General features: G+C 41.8%; 1 protein-coding gene across 1 annotated transcript in view; it reads left to right on the top strand.

The window, feature by feature from the left end:
- Positions 1 to 23,258, top strand: part of ITGBL1 (integrin subunit beta like 1) — a 253,955-nt gene that overhangs the window by 117,061 nt on the left and 113,636 nt on the right. Inside the window, exon 3 of the mRNA XM_075918746.1 lies at positions 22,506 to 22,652. Coding sequence (XP_075774861.1) covers positions 22,506 to 22,652 — 147 coding nt within the window. The remainder of the gene's footprint in view (positions 1 to 22,505; positions 22,653 to 23,258) is intronic.

Here is a 23,258-nt window from a genome sequence, read left to right as displayed (position 1 = left end):
ATTGAAGAACGCCTTCTTTCGAAAGAGGAACTTTCGAAAGAAGGCGTTCTTCCTCGTGAAATGAGGTTTACCGCCATCGAAAGAAAAGCCGCGTTCTTTCGATTTAATTTCGAAAGAACGCGGCTTGAGTCTGGACGCAGGGGAAGTTTTTTCGGAAAAAGGCTACTTTTCCCGAAAAAACCCCTGAGTCTGGACACAGCCCTAGTGTTCAAACATGGCTAATGATGGTTGAAGGGAATGCTTTTAGAGTTGCACATTATATATTTTTTTCTACTTAAAGAAAACCTTAGGAAATTATTTAAAAAGATCTATGTTAAAACAAGATTCTTTGTGTTGAAAAGGCAAAACCTCACAAGTTAGGAAATGGCAGATTTATGGTTCCTGTACAACCTGAAGTCAGCCGCTTTGTACGTATGCGTTAGGACAATCTTAAACTGTATGGGTCACCATCTATTTTTCTAGGACCCTCCTTGCCACATTGACTGTACAGATTGACTGAAGTGTGGGGCAGCCTTAAGATTATGTGAACAGTTTCATTCTGGCATTTGAAAATTTTTGTGTGCTTGGTTTTGCCAGCTAAATAATTTGTTTCTAACACAGGTTTTTTATGGATTATTAAATAAATCTGCTAAGTCTACTCTGGAAGTTAATAGTCCACTGTTCTTATGTACTCAGAAGAGTCCATCACTACTTGGATGCCTTGGTCTGTTCAATTTAATTTTATATTGGTAAAATGACAACTGAGGACACAAGAAGAAATCGATGACTAACTGAGCTGAAGACAATAAAAATGATTTTCAAGTGTTTAAGGAACCACAAAATTCTAACAATGGTATTAGTCAACTACTAGACATAAAAGGTGGATTTTTCAATGATAATGCAGAAAAGGCAGTAGTGTTAAATAAATATTTCTGTTCTGTATTTGGGGAAACAGATGATGTAATCCTATCATATGATGATCTCACCTTTTCCCTAATATTTCACAGGGATGGTAAATAGTAGCTATTAAAGTGAGACATTTTTAAAGCAGCAGATCTAGATACCTTACATTCTGACTGAGTGGCTGATATGGGACTTAACTGATGAAGAATTAAAGCAGGGTAATATGTTAATTCCCAATTAGCATGGGGTTACAGAATATAACTAACTAGCTTTATATATTTTGATGGAGTTACAAGTTTGGTTTATATAGTTGGTAAACACTAGAAAGATACAACATTTGGCAAACTTTAAATAGATGAACATCTGGCTATCTGATAAGTCTTAAAATGGAACTGTAGATGGGGAATCATCATCCAATGAATGTGTTTATGTGATCCTGCAGGGATTAGTTCTTGGCCCTACACTAATTAACATGTGTATCAATGATCTGGAAGAAAACATAAAACAACCAGTAATAAAATTTGCAGATGACACAAAAAATGCGGGGAGGGGGAATGAGAGAAAAATGCACTGATATAGAATAATCTGGCTTGCTTGTGAAACTGGATGCTAGCAAAAATATGCTTTTTAATTGGCTAAATATAAATGTATATGATCAAGATAGAAAATAATATAGGCAGTACTTACAAGGATAGGGGAGTCTATCCTGGAAAGCAGTGACTCTGGAAAAAGATTTTCCCATACTGGCTATTCAGTTGAACTTGAGCTCCTGGCATGATGCTGTGGCTAAAAGAGCTAATGCAATTCTTGGATATATAAACCTAGAATCTCAAACAGGAGTGGAGAAGTTATTTTACTTCTTTATTTGGCACTGGTTTAACCACTCCTGAAGTACTGTGTCCTGTTTTGGTGTCCACAATTCAAAAAAGATATTGATAAATTGGAGATGGTTGAGAGAAGAGCTGGGAAAATGATTAATGATTAGAAAACATACTCTATTGTGATAGGCTGATATACTGTTTAGTAAAGAGAATGTTAAGGACTTGTAGTCTGTACTTACATAGGGAATAAATATTTAACAATGGGGTGTTCAATCTATCAGAGAAATGTGTAGCACAATTGAATGACTGAAACTGAAGCTACAGAAATTCATACTGAAAATAAGGTGTTCATTTTTAACCATGAGAATAATTAACCCGTAGAACAATTTATTAAGGTCATGGTAGATTCTCTGTCATTGACCATGTTTAAATCAAGAATGGATTTTTTTTGAGGGGAGAGGGTAAAAGATAGCCTCTAAGAATTATTTTTAGGGAAGTTCTATGGCCCATGTTATACAGGGAGATTAGATGATTAGATGAGATAGTGACAATGGTCCTTTCTGGTCTTGGAATCTATGATAACGAGCAACCACCTATTCAGAAATTAATTTCTGGACAGCACATTGGAGTGCTCTGTTTCTCCCCTTACCCAATTGTTCCAAGGAATGCAGTGAGAGAATAGAAGGCACACAGCAACTGCTTACTTCAGGATTCCCAGATTCAACATCTGAGTAACTCATTCACGGACACAAAGGGTTGTTATTCTTTTTAATCCCAAGTGGATGTATAGGCCAAATCACTATCTACCCTCCAAATATTCTTATGGTATAAATGCATATACGGATCATTTTAGGATTTAGAAGTACAAATTATTGGTATGTATTTGGGAAACAGATAATTTGTAACATGTATGTCTTTTCAATGCTTGGGGTTCCAATCTCGCCTTTATCTATGGCATAAAGTGGATTAAGGTACACTACAAATATTCCAAGGGGTAAAAGCATGGCAGGAAGGAGGGAGGAAAGCAGAGCAGCTACAGAAATCTTCCCTAAGCCTTTTACACCCTCAAAAAACATCTGTATGAATAGGTACCTTAGAGCTCCAAGTGATATTGGGGTGTAGGGAATGTGTATTATTGCTGGCTATATGGAGGGATGGTGTCAGGGAGTAGTTTAGGCAGCATGATCCAGTTACAGACTTGCAGAATATTGAGCAACAGCCTTTTGAAATTAATGCTACTCTGAGATGTATACATTTCTGATCTGCAGCTTTTACCCTGCACTCGTGAAAGAAGAGATGCAAACTGGAGAACCAACCGGCCAACGGTTTCATGGCCTCCAAGCACTGGCCTTGCCGCCATTTGGAAAGCAGAGATCCAAAGACAGAGAAAGGCATATAATAGGGATGCCCTTAGAACCGTGGGCTGAGACACAGGATTTAGCCCAGGTGTTTTGGCCAGGTATTTTGACTGTTAGTAGTACAGAGGTGTTGCTGCGCCACTGAAGCACTTCAATGACGACACTACTAGGCAGGAGAACTCTTCCTGCTGAAATAGTTATTCCCCACTTCCCCAAAAAAGGCTACAAATAGCTATGTTGATGGAAGAAGCTCTTCTGCCTATAGCACTGTCTACTCAGGGAGGGGTATCAGGATGGTATAATTATGTTGCTGAAGAGTATGGATTTTTTTCATCCCTGAAGGACAGTTATAGAGAGATGGTCGAGCTGGTGGTTTGTCCTACCATGAGTTCAGGGGATGGCACGTGATGACCTCTCAAAGTGCCTTCCAGTTTTATGATTCTGTGAAATAGGTTTGCCCTGTAGACCTGACCTAAGTATAGCAAATCAACACACATCTGGGAGGTGCCCCTGGGAGGTGGGTGAACCTCTGCTTTGGCAAAGCTAGTCCACCGTTCTTGCCCCTTTCGCTTAAGGCTTCCCTTGTTCACCCAGCAGAGGCCTGAGCCCCTCCAGCCTGAGAATTCCAAGTCTGCCCACCCCAGCCATGCCGGCTGGCTCCTCACAGTGCCACTCTGAACCACCAGCCAGCCTCTGACTGCCAGAGGGCCAAGGCCAGCTGGAGGTGAATGAGCCCCTACCAGTTTTAGGGTATAGGAGGCAGGGAATCTAGTTGGAACATGGCTTGGCTTAGAGGAGATTTAGCTTGCCCCAGACTTTGACACCTGCCACTCATGTCTAGGGTTGTCAAATGTCTAACTGGGCAAACTCAAAAACCCCTGTCCTGCCCCCTTTTCTGCCCTTTCTCTGAAAGCCCATCCCCACTTGTTCACTCTTCCCCACCTCACTCACTTTCATCATGCTGGGGCAGGAATTTGGGAAGCATGGGGGGAAGTGTAGATGCTGGGAGGGAGTTTGGGTGTGGAGTGCAGACTGAGCGGAAGGATGGATGTGGGAGGGGGAGGAGTTGGGCTCTGGGAGGGAGTTGGGTGTGGGGTTCAGGATCTAGACTGGGACAGGAGGAGGAGGCTGGCCCTTACCTCAGGCAGTGCGAGTCCCAAAGGCACATCCCTCTGGCAGAAGCTTGTGCTAGGCAACAGGTCCAGGGGATCTCTGTGCACCGCTGCCTGCAGGCACTGCCCTTGCATATCCCATTGGCCACAGTTCCCAGGCAAGTTTGGAGGCAGCCCTCTTTGTGAAGGCAGTATTCAAAGACATTCCCACCCCCGCCTCCCGCCTTGCTCCTAGGAGCCACAGCAACAGTGCTGGCTACTTCTGAGAGCTGTGCATAATGAAAGCAGGTAAGGGAATCTACTTTTGTTCCACTACTGCACTGGAATGTTAGCACCCAAAATTTCTCGGTTTGGCTGATGTAGCCTCTGGGATATAGGGTATGATTTGGGGAGACTCCTGGCAATAGTGAGAGGTTTGATTACCCAGATCTGTGCCCTCCGAGGCCATTCATCTCTTTGCCTCATAAGGGAGCAGTATTAGGTTCTCTATACAGTAACAGATTAAAAGTTACTCTCTTACTTTCCTGTGTCTACAGGTTGCTTGATGAAAAGGGATTATTTGGGCTTAATTCATTTTTATTGTGTGGAAATATGATACATAATTTTCTTTTCAGCTAGAAAAAGTATACTAAAACGTGATTTCTCTCCTAAAATAACTTTTTACTTCAAGATGTTTAAAAATAATCTTTAAAAATTAGAAATCATTCATTAAAAAGGGGTAAAAGATCTTTTTCAAAACTATTGAATCATAACTCAAGTCTTGACTCTAAATAAACTTATTTTGATGGATAAAGCTAATATATCTCTGTCTTCCTAAGGTATTTGTGTCATCTGTCTAAACAGCATGAATCACATTTAAAATTGTATCAACTTGTGCCACCTCCAGTGTAAGAAAGTGGAGTTGAATCAATTTAGTGTAGCTTTTGTGATTCCTAATCATTCAGAATATCCAATTGATTTTTATTACAGTTTAGTCACTTTACCTTAGAGAAGCTTTGAATTCAAGTGCCAGAAACAAACAGAAATGTGATTTATTGATAGTATTTTCCAACTTGAGTACATTTTTTATCTTTTCAAATACAGGTACTAGAGGGAAAATGGGTGCTTTTCAGAGGTAAATTTAAGGGGTGGGGAAGAGAGAAAGAGAATATGTGTGTCAGATTTTTCACTCTATTCCACTTACTTTTCAAATCCTATATTTGTTGTTTCTTGTTATGGGAATGGCAGAGTAGTGCTATAGTTAGTGAGATTGGTAATTAAACCTCTTATTTTAATGAAGAATTCAGAGAATATAATAATCGGTAAGTAAAGATTTTCTGAGGATTTACAGGTAAATCTGCCTAAATAGTTTGTGGGGTAAAAATGTTAAAGTACTTCAATAAGATTTTAGGTATTGTTATTTCCTTTGTAGATTGTCTAACTGAAGAACCACAGTTCTCAGAGAACCAAAACTTCTCATTGTCTCTGTAAATAGTCTACATTTGAAGAAACTAAGAACAATTATTAGCAATATTCTCTCTAATTGTTGTGATTATCAATTATTTTGTATTATCTAGTGACTGGAAAACAAGCTTTATTATGTGAAGCTAAGGTGCTTAACCTATTCAGTTCATCAATGAGAAGGTATGAGAGGTGACTTGATCATTTTGTAGAGGATATTTTTCTAAAATATATGCTCTAGGTCAAACAGGAATTATTTTGGGAAAATTCTATGGCCTGTGTTATACAAGAGATCAGACTAGAGGATCACAATAGTCCCTCCTGGGCTTGGAATCTATGATCTAATGGTCCCTTCTGGGCTTAACTTCTATGAAACTTTAAAATCCATCAGGAGGTGGTAGCAAATACCCATCAAGCCTCAGTAAGCGTCAGTTGTCAAAATTGGTTACCGGGAGGTGAAAGTTTCATTACCAAGCTCCTTTCTGCAGCCTATGTAAAGTCTTGTGCATGAAGTTCTGTGTGCAAGGGACTGCACATGCATGCACATTGAGTTTCACATGTTTTACACTTATGGCAATAGCAAGCAAAGTTGGCAAAGTGTAATGCTTAGTGTTTGGAAGCCAGATTTTGGCAGTCCGTATATGGCATGCAGATAAAAAGAAGGAAAAAGTACAAGGAAATTGTCCTCTGCCTTTGAGCATCTGCACACGAGCCAGCCAAAATCCTTAGGGCTTGTGCTTCTGGAAGCCCAGGTGCAGAGAGTTAGTGCACTTAGTGACATCACATGTCCTAGCAAGGGCAGCACTGTGTGGAATGATGCTGAGGCCACGGACCCATTCCTATATTCACGAATTCTAGGCTGACACTTGGCAGGGCTTGTTTTTCCTCCAAAAAGGCAATGAAAAAGCTGCTCCTGAGCATGTACAGCCAAGGCACTGCCGGCAGTGCACTCCTCTGCCAGGGAAATGGCCATTTCACGCTGTGGTGGTTTCTGCATTTGAAAACTCTGTTTTGATCTCTCTAGATACATCTATACCAGGGGAGGAAGAATGGGGCAGTGGGTCGCAGAGTCCAGGTCACCTGGCTTGGCCTGGGAGGGCTTGCATTATGGTGATAACTGAATGTAGATATCCCCCTTCCCAGGTATCAGAGCTCAGGCTCTGGACTAAGCCCAAACATCTACACTGCAATGGTTACCCCTCTAGCATGAGTAGCGCAAGCCTGAGCCAGTTAACTTGGGCACTGATAATCACTGCTGCATCGGTTTTTTTGTTTGGTTGTTTTTTGCAGTGCAGGTCTACCCTAACATTCCTCATTCTAAGGCATTTTTTTCAAGCTTGCAGAAGCCATGTGGAAACAAGGAATTGATGAGAAAGTTTCTCCCCTTTCATTCCTGCCTCCAGCCAGCCATTGTTAGTCCTGTTTTCCCACCAGCTTGCCACTCCCAGTAGAGCTGGATCAGGCTGGTTAGCAAGCTACCAATCCGAAACAGAGACTTGGAACTATGAGAGAGAGGAAGGAAGGCACTTCAGTCAATACCAAAATAATTGTCTTCCATGCAGTGGATAAGAACTTTGTTCTGTGCTCTCATCTCAGTCTCTGCTGAAGTCTGACTACACGCTCTGCCAAGAGAAGAAACATACCAGCCAGACTGGAAATGTGAAAATTAGAAGGCCTCTGACTGATGTGGTTGTCAGAAGGCATGGGTGTAATGTCCTGACAGGTATCTCACTCTGTCCAATGATGATAATCATTTGCCTTCATGCATTTGCTCCTCCTATATGTCATGTTGGCTTTGCACATGTAACCAGCACAGCAGATTCCAGAAGAGCCCCCAAGGATCACAGAATCAGATGAGGTATGCAGGCGCCGGGCCAGGTTTATTGTAAATGAAGCACAGTAATAGATTCCCTGGATCAGATGTCTGCAGTAAGGCTAAGAATAGGTGACCCTGACAATGGACTCAGCTCAGTCAGTAGCATGGAATTCACCACTACTCTGTAGGCCAGACAAAGAGTTAAGCTAAGGAACCCCAACGTTTATGGACTGAGATGAACGATGTGAGGTCCATACCTTAGGTATCATCTTACACATTTCATGTTTGTTACCTCCCTTTGTACTTTCCTCTAGAGCATTCCTATTCACTCCTGTTACTGTGCTTTCACTCTTGATGTTTCAGACAAAATATCACTATTCATCACTTCCGTCAAGCTATTTCATCGTGTGGTAGGTTGGGGTGTCCCGGTACTGTCCTGATGGCATGTATTTACATGTGTTTCAGCAGTGCTAGCAGTACTAGTGCCGAGTTCATGCCCTGGACACTGACTTGCAGGCAAACATCTTTTGATAGTGTAGCTCTTGCTCACTTTGGTTCAGGTCTCAGGCCTTACACCGGGACGCTTCAGACTCTTTCTTTCTCCTGTAACAGATCCACCCTTCTTTTGTCATTAATGTAAAATAGGACAGCCCTGTGAACTCACTCCCCACTTATCAGGCCTGTGGATGTATACATGTAGACCCTGAAGGCCCTCCCTTCCCAGAATTGAGTGTCCGAGTCCCATATCCCCAAAGGCCTGAGAGGAAGAGTGAAGAACTTTGTGGCTCTTTTCAGCCTCCTTTCCCCAACAGACCTGGCCATTCTCTTCATCACTCCTGCAAGCCTAAAAGGGGGTGAAGGCTCCCAAAGCCATACTAACCTTAGCAATGAAGATTCCAGTGGCTCTGCCTGTGCCACTGGCCTCAAGGGGGAGTGGATATACTCCAGCAGCTCTGTACCCACAGCCTGGAGCAGAAGTTGAAGAGTAGCTCTGCAAAAAGATCATTGATTTGGGGGAAGAACTTATCAGGGGAGGGTTAGTATGAATTGATTTGGGTGGACATGTAGGTTAGTCAGAAATAGATTTTAGCTTCAAACTTCCCAATTTAGTCATGCTGATGAACAATACCTGTGTTTAAAGATATATTTTTAAAATACATTTATTTATTTATCTAAAAATAATATTAAGTTACAAAATCCAGTATGTGCAGCTGAAATAAAACCTTCAGTTCATGGTAATTTTATCTTTAATACTCCTAGGTGAAATGGAAAATTATGCATTATGTGCGATTCTATGTCTACATACAGATGCATCTGAATCTTTTGGGATAAAAAAGAGCATAGTGAAAACTATTCCTCCTTTATTTTCATTCATTTAAGGAAACTAAGCAAGACAATGTATTATGCAAATAGAGTCTGATAGTTTTATCCTACAATGATGACATTTTGTTTTCTACCAAACCTTGTAAAATATTTTTAATGTAAGAAATATCCTCCAGAGGGCAATATTTTGACTTTTTAAATCAGTAGCTTGACTTTTTTGTGTGTTACTGTTTCTAAAGCTACTGATTTATAACATATCGTTCTCCAGGTCTTCTCTTAAAATGAGCATTGTATGTTAAATACAATGTACAGGGTTGATGTGAGCCTTAAGCAGTTTCTTATATCGTTTGGTAACAGCTAATATGTAACAAAGGTTACCTCTTCTAGAACATTGATCTTTTCAAGTGAAATAATTTGTGTGAACATTTTGTATAGTGGCATGTGTTTAGGTGATTTTAAAATTGCTACTATCAATCACACCATATTTTCTATAGAACCTAGCAAACTATTAACTCCTTACAGAAATATGATGAATAAAGAGGATATCACGTGTAAGAAACATTTAGATGACATAGTGATATGTAAAGTAATTTAAACTCATTTTAACTTTTCTGTCATTTAACTGTCAAAATTATAATAAGATAAAATAACATTGGCAGTATTGCAGCATTTTTTTCTGAGGGCATATCTTAATATACTTAGATTTGTTCTGACTGATTTTCTATTTCATGTTTTTTTGAATGGTTGTTCACTACTACATTATATTGCTCACAGTGGAGGTGTTCCACACACAGAACAGAGGTAGCACAGCATAGGCAATGACGAAGAATGGTTCCCTTAACAATATACCACAGAACCTTTTTTATCTATAGCAGAAATAAGGTAATTCAGCTTCCATCTGCATTGGATCCTCAGTGTTTGTGTTAATAATGCTGTGAAATGACGTGGCTATTAGAATGTCCTCTTTTTGAAGTAACATAGCACAGTAATTTCTGAGATACATGTGGGTACATATTCTGCATTCTAAATGTCTGAATGAAGCAACATGACATGAAAAATCTTAATAATCCTGATGTAAATAAACAAAACAGGCTAGATTCTCATTATATTTATACTGGTATCAATCTGGAATAATTCCCACTGACATCAGTTGAGTTACTACTCTGGATTTGTATGGAACAACAGTCTGGTTTAGGAGCTATATACAAGAATATACCAAATCTATCCAACTGAAAAGATTTAAAAACTTATTTTTGCAGTGTCAGTCTGGATATTTATTTTCCTCCTTAGCTTCCATTTCATCCCTCTGCCTGGTGTGCCCAATTTAGAGCGGGATGGTAACAAGTAACTCATCCCATTTCTTCACCTATTCCAAGGAGTGTTTTTCAGATTTTGAAATATGCTTCATGAATCACTCAGTAAAATTGTTGATAAAATGAATAATAATGAGCCCAATTTAATTATCATGCCAGGTGCTGATTTTTCTGATAGCATTCACATTCCGTCCTGCAACATAAAAACAACTAAGTCATAGAATCATAGAATCCTAGGGCTGGAAGAGACCTCAGGAAATCATTGAGTCCAATCCCCTGCCCAAAGCAGGACCAACACCAACTAAATCATTCCAGCCAGGGCTTTGTCAAGCCAGACCTTAAAAACCTCTAGGGATGAAGATTCCACCCACCTCCCCTAGGTAACCCATTCCAGTGCTTCACCACCCTCCTAGTGAAATAGTTTTTCCTAATCTCCAACCTAGACCGCCCCCCACTTAGGACCATTGCTCTTTGTTCTGCCATCCATCACTAATGAGAACAGATTCCCTTCATCTTCTTTGGAGCCTCCCCTGAGGTAGTTGAAGGCTGCTATCAACCCCCACCCCACACTTCTCTTCTGCAGACTAAATAAGACCAAATCCCTCAGACTTTCCTCATAAGTCATGTGCTCCAGCCCCCTAATTATTCTGGTTGCCCTCCACTGGACACTCTCCAAAGTGTCCACATCCTTTCTGTAGTGGGGGCCCCAGAATTGGATGCAGCGTACCAGATGTGGCCTCACTAGTGCCAAATAAAGGGGAATAATCACTTATCTAGATCTGCTGGCAAGGCTCCTCCTAATGCACCCTAATATGTCATTAGCCTTCTTGGTTACAAGGGCACATTGTTGACTCATATCCAGCTTCTCATCCACTGTTATCCCCAGGTTCATTTCGGCCAAACTGTTGCTTAGCCAGCCTGTAACAATGCTTGGGATTCTTCTGTCCCATGCACAGAACACTGCACTTCTCCTTGTTGAACCTATCAGATTTCTTTTGGCCCAAGCCTCCAATTGTCTAGTTCACACTGGACCCTATCCCTACACTTCAACGTATCTACCTCTACTCCTAGCTTAGTGACATCCACAAACTAGCTGAGGGTGCAATCCACCCCCCTCATCCAGGTCATTAATAAAGATGTTGAACAAAACCGCCCTTGGGGCATTGCACTTGAAACTGACCACCAACCGGACATCGAGCCATTGATAACTGCCCATTGGGCCTGAAAACTGAGTCATCTTTCTCTTCACCTTACAGTCCATATATTCAATCCATACTTCCTTAACTTGCTGGCAAGAATACTGTGGGAGACCGTATCAAAAGCTTTGCTAAAGTCAAGGTATATCACATCTACCGACTTTTCCCATGTCCATGTCTAATTACCTCATCATAGAAGCTAGTCAGATTGGCCAGGCATGACTTGCCTTTGGTGAATCCTTGTTGACTACAATAATTCCTCATTTAACACATGCCTGCTTAACACGTTTTCGCGATAGCATGATTTTTTTTTTAGGGAACATTTTTTGAATTACACGACCATCTCCAGACCGTCTCCAGCCCATTGCTGGTGGTTGCGTGGGGCTTCTCCTGCCTCCCTGCAAAGCGGCAGAGGGTTTGCCACTCGCCGCGCCGTTCCCTGGTGGCCCCCCCTCGCCGGATGCAGTGTGGGTCCCAGCAGACCCATCACAGGGACATGCTCCCAACTCAATCCCCCTCCCCTCTCTTCCCCTTCTCTTTCCTGGAGCCAAACACCTCCCCTCCCTGCTGTAACCCAGTCCCCTTTCTCCCCCAACCTTATGTCCCAGGCCCAACAGACATCACCACTTGAAACGCAACCTCCACCTTTTCTATTATTTTCAATGGGAAAATTGACCATGCATAACACGTTTTCACTTAACACGATCATTTTCTGAAACATATCTACACGCGGCAGTTAGAAGTTAATTCGAACTAAGTCCTTAGTTCGGATTAACTGTTACACCTCATTGCAGTAGGAGTAACAGTTAATCCGAACTACGGACTTAGTTCGGATTAACTTCTGACTGCTGTGTGTAGCTGCAGGCAGTCAGTCAGTTCTAACTAAGGGGATTTATAAATGGCGCCCGCCCAGGAACATGCAAATGAAGCCCGTGATATTTAAATCCCGGGCTTCATTTGCAAGTTCGAATGCCTACATTAGCCACCCTAGTTCGAACTAGGGGGCTAGTGAAGACATACCGTAAGGGAGTCAAAGCATTTTAGACATACCCTAGGCTTCTTTCATTCATGTACAAACACCTTAGATAACTAGCTGATTGCCCTACCTTCTCCGTATGAATCAGGAGTTGTCCTTCATCCTTGTGTTTCTTTCCAATATCTCACTTCACCACTTACCTCAGGGCTTAGATCTCCATCCCCCAATGAACCTCGCTTAAAGCCCTCCTCACTAGGTTTGCAAGCCTACCCATGAAGATGCTCTTTCCTCTCTTTGATAGGTGGGTTCCATCTCTTTCTAGTAATCCTTGGGCCTGGAACAGCATCCCATGTTCGAAGAAACCAAAGCCCTCTCTCCAATACCACCTGCACAACCACGTGTTCACTTCCATGATTAGACCATTTACCTGTCTGCTGAAAATTGATTTCATTTTAAAAATCAAAGCATGAGCCCTACCTCTAGACCAGGGATGAAACTTTTTTCAGTTGAGGGCCATTTGCCCACAGAAAAATCAGTCAGGGACCATGCACAAGTGAGAAGCAAATCTTTTCATAGGAGTGCTAAGCCTCCACATGTGCTCCAGAGCTGCGGCAGGGAGAGTCGCCATGGATCTGAACTTTCTCCAGCAACTGAGCAAGTTGGTGCTTATACTCCAGCTCCAGAGGGGGATGTTGAGGCTTCCCCCAGCAGTGGGGTGAGCCAGCGCTTGCAATCCAATCCTGCAGCAGGGTACCGATGCTTGGAGACTTGCTATAGGGATGGAGCACAAGCACTGGCTTGCCCCGCTGTGGGTGGAAGCGTGACTTTAGGCTAGATCAAAGCAAGCCAGAGGCTGGATCTGGCCCATAGGCTGTAGGTTCTCCCTTCCCTGCTCTACACTGTGTTGATAACTAAAATTTAACAATTACTTTTTAATCAAAAGTGAGATCTGAGAAATAGAAAAACCTAGAAAAAATTATCACCATCTGAAAGGCAGATAGATTTTTTGAATTTGTTTTGTTTGTTTGTTTTGTTTGTTTAGAAGATTATTTGTCTTGGAATAATCTGTATCTAAAATACACCTATCAATAGGACACTATACCAATAACTTTTTCCCCTGGTCACTGCAGGTTATTCCTAGAAATGTAAATTTCAATTCCACCAGAGGCAATATATCTAATGTAGTTGCTTAGTGAACCAAGTGCTTTATTTGAGTACATAGGGCACTGCAAGGTCAATTTCTCGAGTACAGCTTTCAACTCAGCCCTAGTGGAAAGTGCCTCAAGAAAAAGATATGAAAAATTATTTAAAAGACAGCACAATTCCTTATATAAGAATGGTTTGACCCAGTATGGCCAATGATCCATCTAGCCCAGTATCCTGGCTTCTGACCGTGGCACGTGCCTGACACTTCCAAGGAAATGAACATAACAGGGCAATTTTCAAGTGATTCATCCATTTTGTCCAGTCCCAACTGCTGGCAGTCAGATGTTTAGGGACACCCTGAGCATCAGGTAGCATCCCTGACCATTTTGGCTAATAGCCATTGATGGACCTGTCCTCCATTATCATAATTTTGTTTTGAACCCAAGATACTTTTCCCTTCACAACATCCCATGACAATGCATTCCACAAGTTTACTGAGTATTGTGTAACGAAGTACTTCCTTATGTTTGTTTTAAACCTGCTGTTTATTAATTTCATTGGGTGAACCTTAGGTTTTATATTGTGTGATGGGTACATAACATTTCCTTGTTCACTTTCTCCACACAATTTATTATTTTATAGACCTCTATCATATTCCCCCTTAATTATCTCTTTTCTAAGCTGAACAGTCACAGTCTTTATAATCTCTCCTCATGTGGAAACTGTTCCTTATCTGTCGTCATTTTTGTTGCCCTTCTCTGCTTTTTTTCCCAATTCTAAAATATGTATTTTGAGCTGAGTTGACTAGAACTACTTGAAGTATTCAAGATGAGTGCATACTAGAGATTAATACAGTGAAATTATATGATATTTTTGTTATCATTTGTCTTTCCTAATAGTTCCTTATTATTTTATTTTTTGTCTTGGTGGCTCTGATCTTCTGTAGCAGCAATGCCATTTCAGATTTTGTCAGGGGGTAACCTGTGCATGCCATGATGGGGAGGGAAGAGAGTGAGAGCATGAGGGGGGCAGATTGAGGACAGAGGCTTCAGCAGTGTTACTGGTCATGCTCAGTACAAGCCAAGCACAAAATGGGGTGGGGAGGGAACCAATCCCATCTGCCCTCTCCACCCACACACATTTTCTGTGTCCAGGGGCTACCAAGGCACTGGAAAACTCTACTTTTTTTGGCAGGTAACTTAGCAGTTAGCTGACAGGACAGGAGCACTGTATCTAATTCCTATATAAAAGAAAGAAAATTAAATAAATATTAGTCCTCTCAGCTCTAACACTAGCATATTCTGACATCTTGTGGAAAGTCACCTAAGGGACACTAGTTAGCTTTAAAATTTTAATATATATAGTCTTACTTTCTCTTCACAGATTTAGTAACAGAGAAACCACATCAGACTCCTGGTTTCTAGCTCAACTCTGGAAGAGGAATGGGGTCTATTGGGTTACAGCAGTGGGCAAATAAGAACATCAGAATGTCCATTCTGAGTCAGACCAATGGTCTTTCTAGCTCTGTATTCTGTCTTCCAACAGTGGCCAGTTCCAGGTTCTTCAGAAGGAATAAACAGAAGAGGCAGTCTTCATGATCTATCCCTTGTCGCCTCTTTTGTTTGCTTTAAATCTGCTGGTTATAAATTTAATTGGGTCATCTTCTTGTGTTAGGTTAGTGAAGGAATGAATAAAATTGCCTTATTCTATTTTTCCACTCCATTCATGATTTTCCTGACCTTTAACATATCCCCCCCATCCTATAGTCATTTATTTTCCAAGCTGAAAAATCTCAGTCTTATTAATGTCTCCTCATATGGAAGTTGTTCCTTACCCCCTAATCATTTCTGTTGCCCCTTCTGTACCCATTCCAAATGTAATATATTTTTTAGATGGGGTGACCAGATCTGCATATGGTATTCAAGATGTGGGCATACAATGACTTTATATAGAGGCAATATGGTATTTTGCCTTATTATCTATTCCTCTCCTAATGATTCCCAATATTCTGTTAGCTTTTTAAGTTTTAGACTGTCACTGCACATTGAGCAGATATTTTCAGGGAACTATCCACAAGGATTCCAAGATCTCTTTGTTGAGTGGTAACAGCTATTTTGGACCACATCATTTTTGTATCTATAGTTAGGATTATATTTTTCCATGTGCATTCCTTTGCACTTATCTACACTGAAATCCATCTGCCCTTGTGTTGCCCAATCACTCATATGTGTGAGATCCCTTTGTATTCTTTGCATTCAGCTTTGGATTAATCACTGTTTACCCCTTTTTCAAGAACATTTATGAGAAGTTCAACAACAGTGGTCTAAATGCAGATCCCTGCAGCACAACACTCATTCCTATTCTCCCCCACTCCCTCATCTTTTAAGTGGAGTACTCTGCAATGTTTTCATGATGATCTAACAATCCTTCAATTACTGGAAATGCCCTGTCTTTTGTTATTCTTAATCACCCTGCCTCGCTGCCCCAAAAGCGAAGCTGCAAACAGCTCAAACGCTAATGCATTTAAGAACTGCCTCTGGAGGCAGGACATGGGCTTTAAGCAGACCTCAAGAATGAAATCCAGGAGTTCCAACTTGGCTGGGGGGCTTCTGTCTCCCTAGCTCCCCATAAATGGTGCCCTTGATCTATAGTATCTGAGAATCTCATTGACATTAATGAATTTGTCTTCCAACACTTTTATGAAAAATGGAAGTATTATTATCCCCATATTTGCAGCTGGAGGGTTTAAGTGACTTAACTAAAGTGTCGCAGACAGTCTATGGTAGAACCAAGAACTGAAATCAATCTACTGAATCCCAATTTGGTGTTTTAACCACATATCCAGATCTATTCTGTATTTTCCTTTTAGACTGTTAACTCTTGTGAATGAGGACTAATTTTCTGTGTCTTGTTACAATAAATGAGACCTGCATACACAGTTATACACTTAGGCACCCGGAGCATAAAAGTTCACAAAAGAAGTAAGGTTTTTTTCTGGTTTTGTATCTCTCTGATCATACTTAGTCATGAGGTATATTATGTGCAGAGTGAACATTAGGAGTGGATTGTAGAGTCAAAACTAAAACTAACAATGATGAGGGGAATGCATTAGAGGGGAAGGCCCAGCAGTAGAAATGCAGCTTTGTAAATTCTATTTTATATCCTTTCCCAAATAAAAGTTATTGACCTGATCAAACCTGTATGTAAATATTTGGATTTACTTATGCATGCACGTGTGATTAAATGCAGGTTACTTAACAGTAACTAGAATGGGTTGAGTGAACGCTGGGATTTGGTTGAGCAGTTTTTTGTTGTTTTATTTTTACTGTGCATTAAACAGCAGATCTTGTGATTCCTGTCCACAGTCATCACAGCAGTCCTCAGATGCAATGGGACTGGTGTATGTCTTTGGGACAAGTGTCTGCAAAGGAGTTACATGTCCTTTCATTTGTCACAGAGGACATAGTACCATATAGGGGAGGACTATGGGTTTGCTGGGTGTTGCTGAGATGGTACATAAGCAGGGATAAGGCTGATGGATATGTTGCCTCGCAGTGCAGATCTACTGTTCATTGCCTCATGTGGAATGGAAAGACTCAGAGAGATGTGAACTTCTGTAGCTTGATTTGTGGCCTTCCATACTTTATCAGAATACTCCCTTGACCAGGCACATGTCCTTTGGTTATCCCTGATTAAGAATTGTAACTATAAAATTATCACAACTACAGTGTTTCATGGAAGAATAAAATTAAATGCATAATACCCATTTTACAGTGTTCTTACCACCTAAATTCCTTATGGCTGCTCAAAATCATAAAGGAGGATAGTGAACATTTTATATTGTTTTTACCTATTTTATTTTTCAGAGAAAAAGCCTTCAATAATTTTGTTTTTAAAGAATTGTTTTAAAATAAAGCAATCAACCATCCAAGGACACAGCTACACCAGCAGAAAGTCTCTATTTACCATGCCAAGCAGTTGATTTCAATTTAAAGAAGATTATTTTTTTCTCCTTTCTGCACTAATATATTTTGATTAGTGCCTAGCTCTGATGACTGAGAGAGATTAGTGCTGCCAGACCACCAAGTAAGGGAGAGTATTCAGTAGTTACTACTGAGTTGCTATAATGATTAGATAAAGGAAGAACAGCAAAAAAAGTAAGTCTCGCTTTTATTGGCACTTCTTTTTTTTACCAGCAGAGATCAAGCCAGGAAATCAACAAGGGAAGGTGGTATTGAAGAAGACTTAGCTGCTGTCCTGAGTTTTCTTTAAAAAGGAGAAGGAAATGGGTTTTGGTTGATTTGTTTTATTTTGTTTTTGCTTCACTGGGGCTTATCTTTTTTAACCTGTGAGAGTTATGTCATTAACTATCACTGAAACAGGCTACATAAATATTTGTTGCACAGTTTTTCTGCTGGCATTCACCTTTCTCATGTGCAAATAGAGATCATATGAAAAAGCCATTTGTTTATTCATTTGTTAATTTGTTTGTTTATCTATTATTGATTGATTGATTGATTTATAAAAATGAATACTGATGTTCTTTAACATCTCCTTTAATTGTTGAACTGTGTCTCAACATAGCAAATATGAATGTATTTAATTAGCAGGCAAACTGGATTTACATCATGAAAGCAATTTCTTTGCAATAGCTTATTTAATTTCCACAATATTAGCACAAGGTGTGTTGTGCTTTAGCATTTCTGACTGCAGATACATTGACATATTTAAAATTAAAATATTATTGATGAGAATTTAAGTGACCCATTTAGAGTGTTCACTTGCCAGTTAGATAGATGGCCTTTGTATGCAACTATTTGAAGCCATATGTTGTTCTTAATAAAATTCTTTACAAGAGATCATGCATAGTCTAAAAATGTAAAAGGGAAACTTGAAATTTAACTGTCTGTAGTTTATGTTTAATCATTAATTTGGAATACAGTGGTTTATCTGCAACATAAAGGAACAGTACAGTCAGTGATCTAGTCAGTGTAGCCAGAAATCTTTTAAGATATTTAAAGGATTTGTGAAACCTGTTGGACCTTGTGTAAAAAAAAAATAAGTGAAATTCCAGATTTTACTTATGGTTCATATGGATATCTTTACCCTGTGAGATATTGCAAAAGACATGCAGTGTACAGATCTATGTTGCTATATACTATGCCCTCTATTGATGAAAGAAGTTGGATTGACCCTTGAAGCTCTTGCAGTGTTAACCTACTAAGCAATGATATCAGGAGTGGCCCGAGGCCGGCTGCAGCAGCTGGTGCCCTAGGCGGGGCAGCACAATCGGTGCCACTGCCTGCATGGCTGTCAATGGCCATGACGTCATCATGGGGCGCCCCGGTGCCCTGTGACGACATCATCAGGCGCCCGAGCCAGCAGTGCCCTAGGCAGCTGCCTAACTCGCCTAGGCTCACGGGCCACCCCTGAATGATATTGATACTACTCATGAAATATATACAGAGCTCAACAAACAGCTGAATCTACTTGCCCGTGGCAAGTAGATTTCAGCCAGTTGCTCCGTGCGCCCCATTTACCGGTGCTTCGCGCATGTGCAGTGCCAGTCTGGCGCATGAGCAGTGCGGGGCTGGCGAGTAGCTCTCGCTTGGGTTTGTCAAGCTCTGTGTGTGTGTGTGTGTGTGTGTGTGTGTGTGTGTGTGTGTGTATAACTCATCTTATTTCAAAATAAGAAGGTGAGCATCTACACAGCAAGCCTGTTATTTCAAAATGATTTTGAAATAACGGGCTTCTTATTCTGGAATAATAAACCCTCATTTCACGAAGTATAACGACTATTTTGAAATAGGGCATGTGTAGACAGGGCAGCTGTGGTTATTTCAAAATAATTGGCCTCCAGGGCTTCTCATAGCTGCCCTGGTAGCCACTCTGTCCACACCTATCAGAAATTTATAGTTCTCCTTCCCCTGAAGGCCTTAAAGCTGCAGCCACAGAGGAAAGGGCTTATGGCAGAAGGAAGGCCCAGCCAGCCCTGTGTCACGCAGCACCACCCTTGTGTGCAGCAATGGCTAATCCCACTGCCCCCACCGAGCCCTGAAGGGCTGCTAGCAAGCTGGCAACCAGCTCCCAAGCCCTTGCCCAAGGGCAGAAAAGGAAGACACCATCCTAGTTAGTGCAGAGATGCTGGATCTTATTGAAGTCTGGGGAGAGGAAGTAAACCTTCAGGATCTCTGTACCAGGCGCGGGAATGTGGATCTCTGTGGGCAGATGGCTGAGAGCCTGGGCCAGAAGGGCCACATGCACTCGCAGGAGCATGTATGCATGAAAGTGAAAGAACAGAGGCACAAGTACACCAAGGCCAGGGAGCAGAGCTCTTGCTCCAGAGTAGCACCCATTCGTGCCCCTATTATGAACAGGTCCACCACATCCTGGTAAGGTGGTCAGTCCCTTCCCTCCATCTGGTTGTGGACACTGGGCTGGAGGCGCCTATTGTCAACCTCCTGGAGGGTGGGCCCATGGGCAAAAAGGAGGGGCAGGAGAAAGATGAGGCCAGCTAGGAGATGATGCCTGCCAGTCAGGAGGTCAGCCTGCCCGTAGAGCCAGTACCCGCTTCCTGGGATGTCATCAGGTGAGTTCCATTACTTTCCCTAAACAAAACTATGTAGCACTTTAAAGACTAACAAGATGGTCTTTAAAGTGCTACATAGTCCTGTTTTTTTGTTTCAGCTACACCAGACTAAAACGGCTACATTTCTATCACTATATTACTTTCCCTAGACACACAAGAGAGGAGGTGGTGGGCAGCATGGCGCTGTGCACTCCTCTCTCATTGTTCTTGGGCTGGGGATCACACAGCATCCTGGGCACATGGGTGCACATGGAGCACTAGTCTAGAGCACACAGTTGCATGAGGCTGCCACAACAGAACCCAGCCCTCCTGCAGTGTTTCTGGAGAGGCCTGCCTTACTCCCGACACCGTGATGGGACACCAGTGGAGAGTGTCACAGCTGGTCTTGTCTGAAACTCTCCCTTGGGACCTCCTGGATGTGCACAGTCCCCTGATGGTCCTACCAGATTGCAGCAGTGCACAGCTGCTCAAAGGCATTTGCAAGCTGCTCAGTCTCTGCCCCCCACCCTGGTAGGAATGTCTCCCCCTTGTTCTCGCTCAGGTTGTGCAGGATACAGCAGGCCGTCATCTCCTGGGGGCCATTCCATTTGTGAAATATGCAGGCTCGTGCGCCTTCCCTTACCACCCAATGTTAATGTCAGTGAAACGGCCTTGGTGGTCCAATGACGACCTGCAGGACCATGGAAAAGTACCCTTCCTGGTTGATGTAATCCAATAGCCAGTGGTTGGTGGCCCGGATGGGGCTCTGGGCACCCTCAATGTCCCTTCTGGAGATGGGAAAGCCCATGGTGGCAAATCCAGCCATGATGAGATCCACGTCGCTCAGAGTGACGACCCTGCACAGCAGGATGGTGTCGATGGACATCACCGCCTGTAAAAGTATACAAATGGAGAATCACATGGTTGCCAGAGCCCTCAGAAATTCCCCAAACCCCTTCCCACGGCAGGAGCAACCCCCAAGTTCCCCAACCCCAGCAGGTCTTTGTGAAGGCAGGGCTAGAAAACCTCCAGGGAGGGAGAGTCCACCCACCCATTTCCTAGGGAATCCCATTCCACCAGTTCAAACAATGTCCTAGGACAATCATAAGAGAGTCAAACCTGCATGAATAGGGCTCGCTAAGCAGTGGCGAGCCCTATTCGCCAGCCGCGCAGTTTCACGCTGTTCTTTGTTCTGCACATGCGCAGATCGCTCTGCGCCGGCTCTTCTGGGTCGTAATCTACTCACCCTGGGTGAGTAGATTACATTATTTGTCAAGCCCTGTGCATGAGCATGGCCCCGATGGTTGATCTCCCCGTGCTGAACAGGTTCCTGATGGAGCGATAGCCGTCTGGTGTGGTGAGCTTCCAAAGTGCAATTGTTACTCATTTATGGAGGGGGATGGCAGGTCGCATGTGGGTGTTCCATTGCCAGAGGGCAGGAGTAAGCCACTCACAGAGCTCCAGAAGGTGTCCTTCTGCATGCAGAAGTTCTGGAGCCACTGCTTGTCATCCTATCGCTCCATGATGATCCGGTCCCACCAGTCGGAACAGGTGTCCTGGTGCCAGAAGCGGTGGTTCACGGTGTGCAGGGGAGGGCAAGGAGGAGTCGTGCTGCATGAGCAGCATGTGGAGAGAGGTGAGAAGGTGCCCCATGGTGAGCTGCAGGCCCTAGTTCTGCAGTGCCACGTGGGCAGCCTGCAGTAACTGCAGCAGGAGGTGCAGCAGGATGTCTGAGAGCTGGCAAGTGCTTTGCAGCAGATCTGGCTCCATAGCTGGTGTGCTGTGGTGTCTACAAGGGAAACCAGACTAGGCAGTGAGATGATTTTGCTATCCCTCGAGGAGTTAGGCAAAAGTGAAGATCCTGAGACACAGCTTTAGAGGGGAATTCCTTTAAGCATGAGCCTCAGATAGCCTCAGGCAGCAGCTCCAGGAAGTGACTGCTGTCTTGATGCCCTTCCTGGAGTGCTTCCGGGAGACCTTAAATGCAATTCAGCCTCCAATCAGTGTGGACACGCTATTTCAATATAGATCTGTGTTATTTTGATGGGCATTTGTAGTCTGAACACACCATTTCTAAATAGCTATTTTGGGAGTTATTATTCCAAAATAGCTTATTTTGAAATAAGCATGTGAAGTGTAGACGTGCCCTAACATAAGTTCTCTCTCTCTCTCTTTCTCTCTCTCTCTCTCTCTCATTTTATTGTGACAATAATGATTAACAATTAAGGATTTTTTTAAAAAAAATCAGGCTATATATTGATTATGTAGTAGTAGTAGTCTATTTCTATAACCATTTTTAAAAATAGCCATTCAAGACTATCAAAATAATGTACTCTGAAGTTACCTACATTTATATATCTCTTCAAAGTTAAACTTTCTCTAGTTTTTAGAAAAATAGTCATATTTGTAATTGTGGAAACATAACTTAAATTGATTTTGTTAAAGATGTCAACTTTAAATTTTGTTGATGCAACTGTAACTTTTTAAAAAAGCAGATAAGAAAAAATAAGTTAGAATGATAACTGAATTTGACACTGTTTTTGTAAATTCCTAGGCCATGGAAAGTGTGACTGTGGGAAATGCAAATGTGATGAAGGCTGGTATGGTGAAGCTTGTCAGTACCCAACTACTTGTAACCTTACACGGAAGAAAAGCAATGAAATGTGTAAAAATTCTCAAGATATTATCTGTTCTAATGCAGGTAAGATAATTTCCTTAATGGTCAAAGTCCTCACTGTGTTACCTTATAGATCATGATGCCATTTGAAATGTTTTAATTAAAACTTCATGGAATATGTTTTTAACGATTGCTTAGTATACTAATAGAGACACTGAATTTGTGTGAAAATCTATTGGTGAGCATGTGTGTGTGTAATGGAATTCAAATAATACAATGAAAATAAGTCAGTAGGGCCCAGTCTATCCTTTAAAATTGACATGAACTCCAGATGTTCTGAATGACTTCTTCATCCAGAAAAATCAGTGGAAAATAACCTAAACTGTAGTATGCAAATTGCTAGACATAATATGCACTGCTAGTTTAAACTTTTTCAAAGGATTTATGTGAAAAAGTGTTATGACTTTTAAATTACCTCTAAAGAGTACTCAGAATGCTCGATTTAATGTTCTGGCTCATCCATAACTATTTTAAATTGATGAAGACTCCAACTGTGCCAGATGGTTTACTCATCAAAAGGACGTGGTAACAACATTAACATGGAGAGGGGCTTAGATTTTTTTTTATAAGATGCAAATGAGGCATTTGCAAAAATCCTTCTAGAAATTTAAACAGGAAGGGCTCGTCTAC

Source organism: Pelodiscus sinensis, chromosome 1 (assembly GCF_049634645.1).
Source record: "Pelodiscus sinensis isolate JC-2024 chromosome 1, ASM4963464v1, whole genome shotgun sequence".
NCBI lineage: Eukaryota > Metazoa > Chordata > Testudines > Trionychidae > Pelodiscus > Pelodiscus sinensis.
The sequence above is the reverse complement of the archived record's forward strand: the minus strand, read 5'-3'. Positions and strand labels throughout refer to the sequence as shown.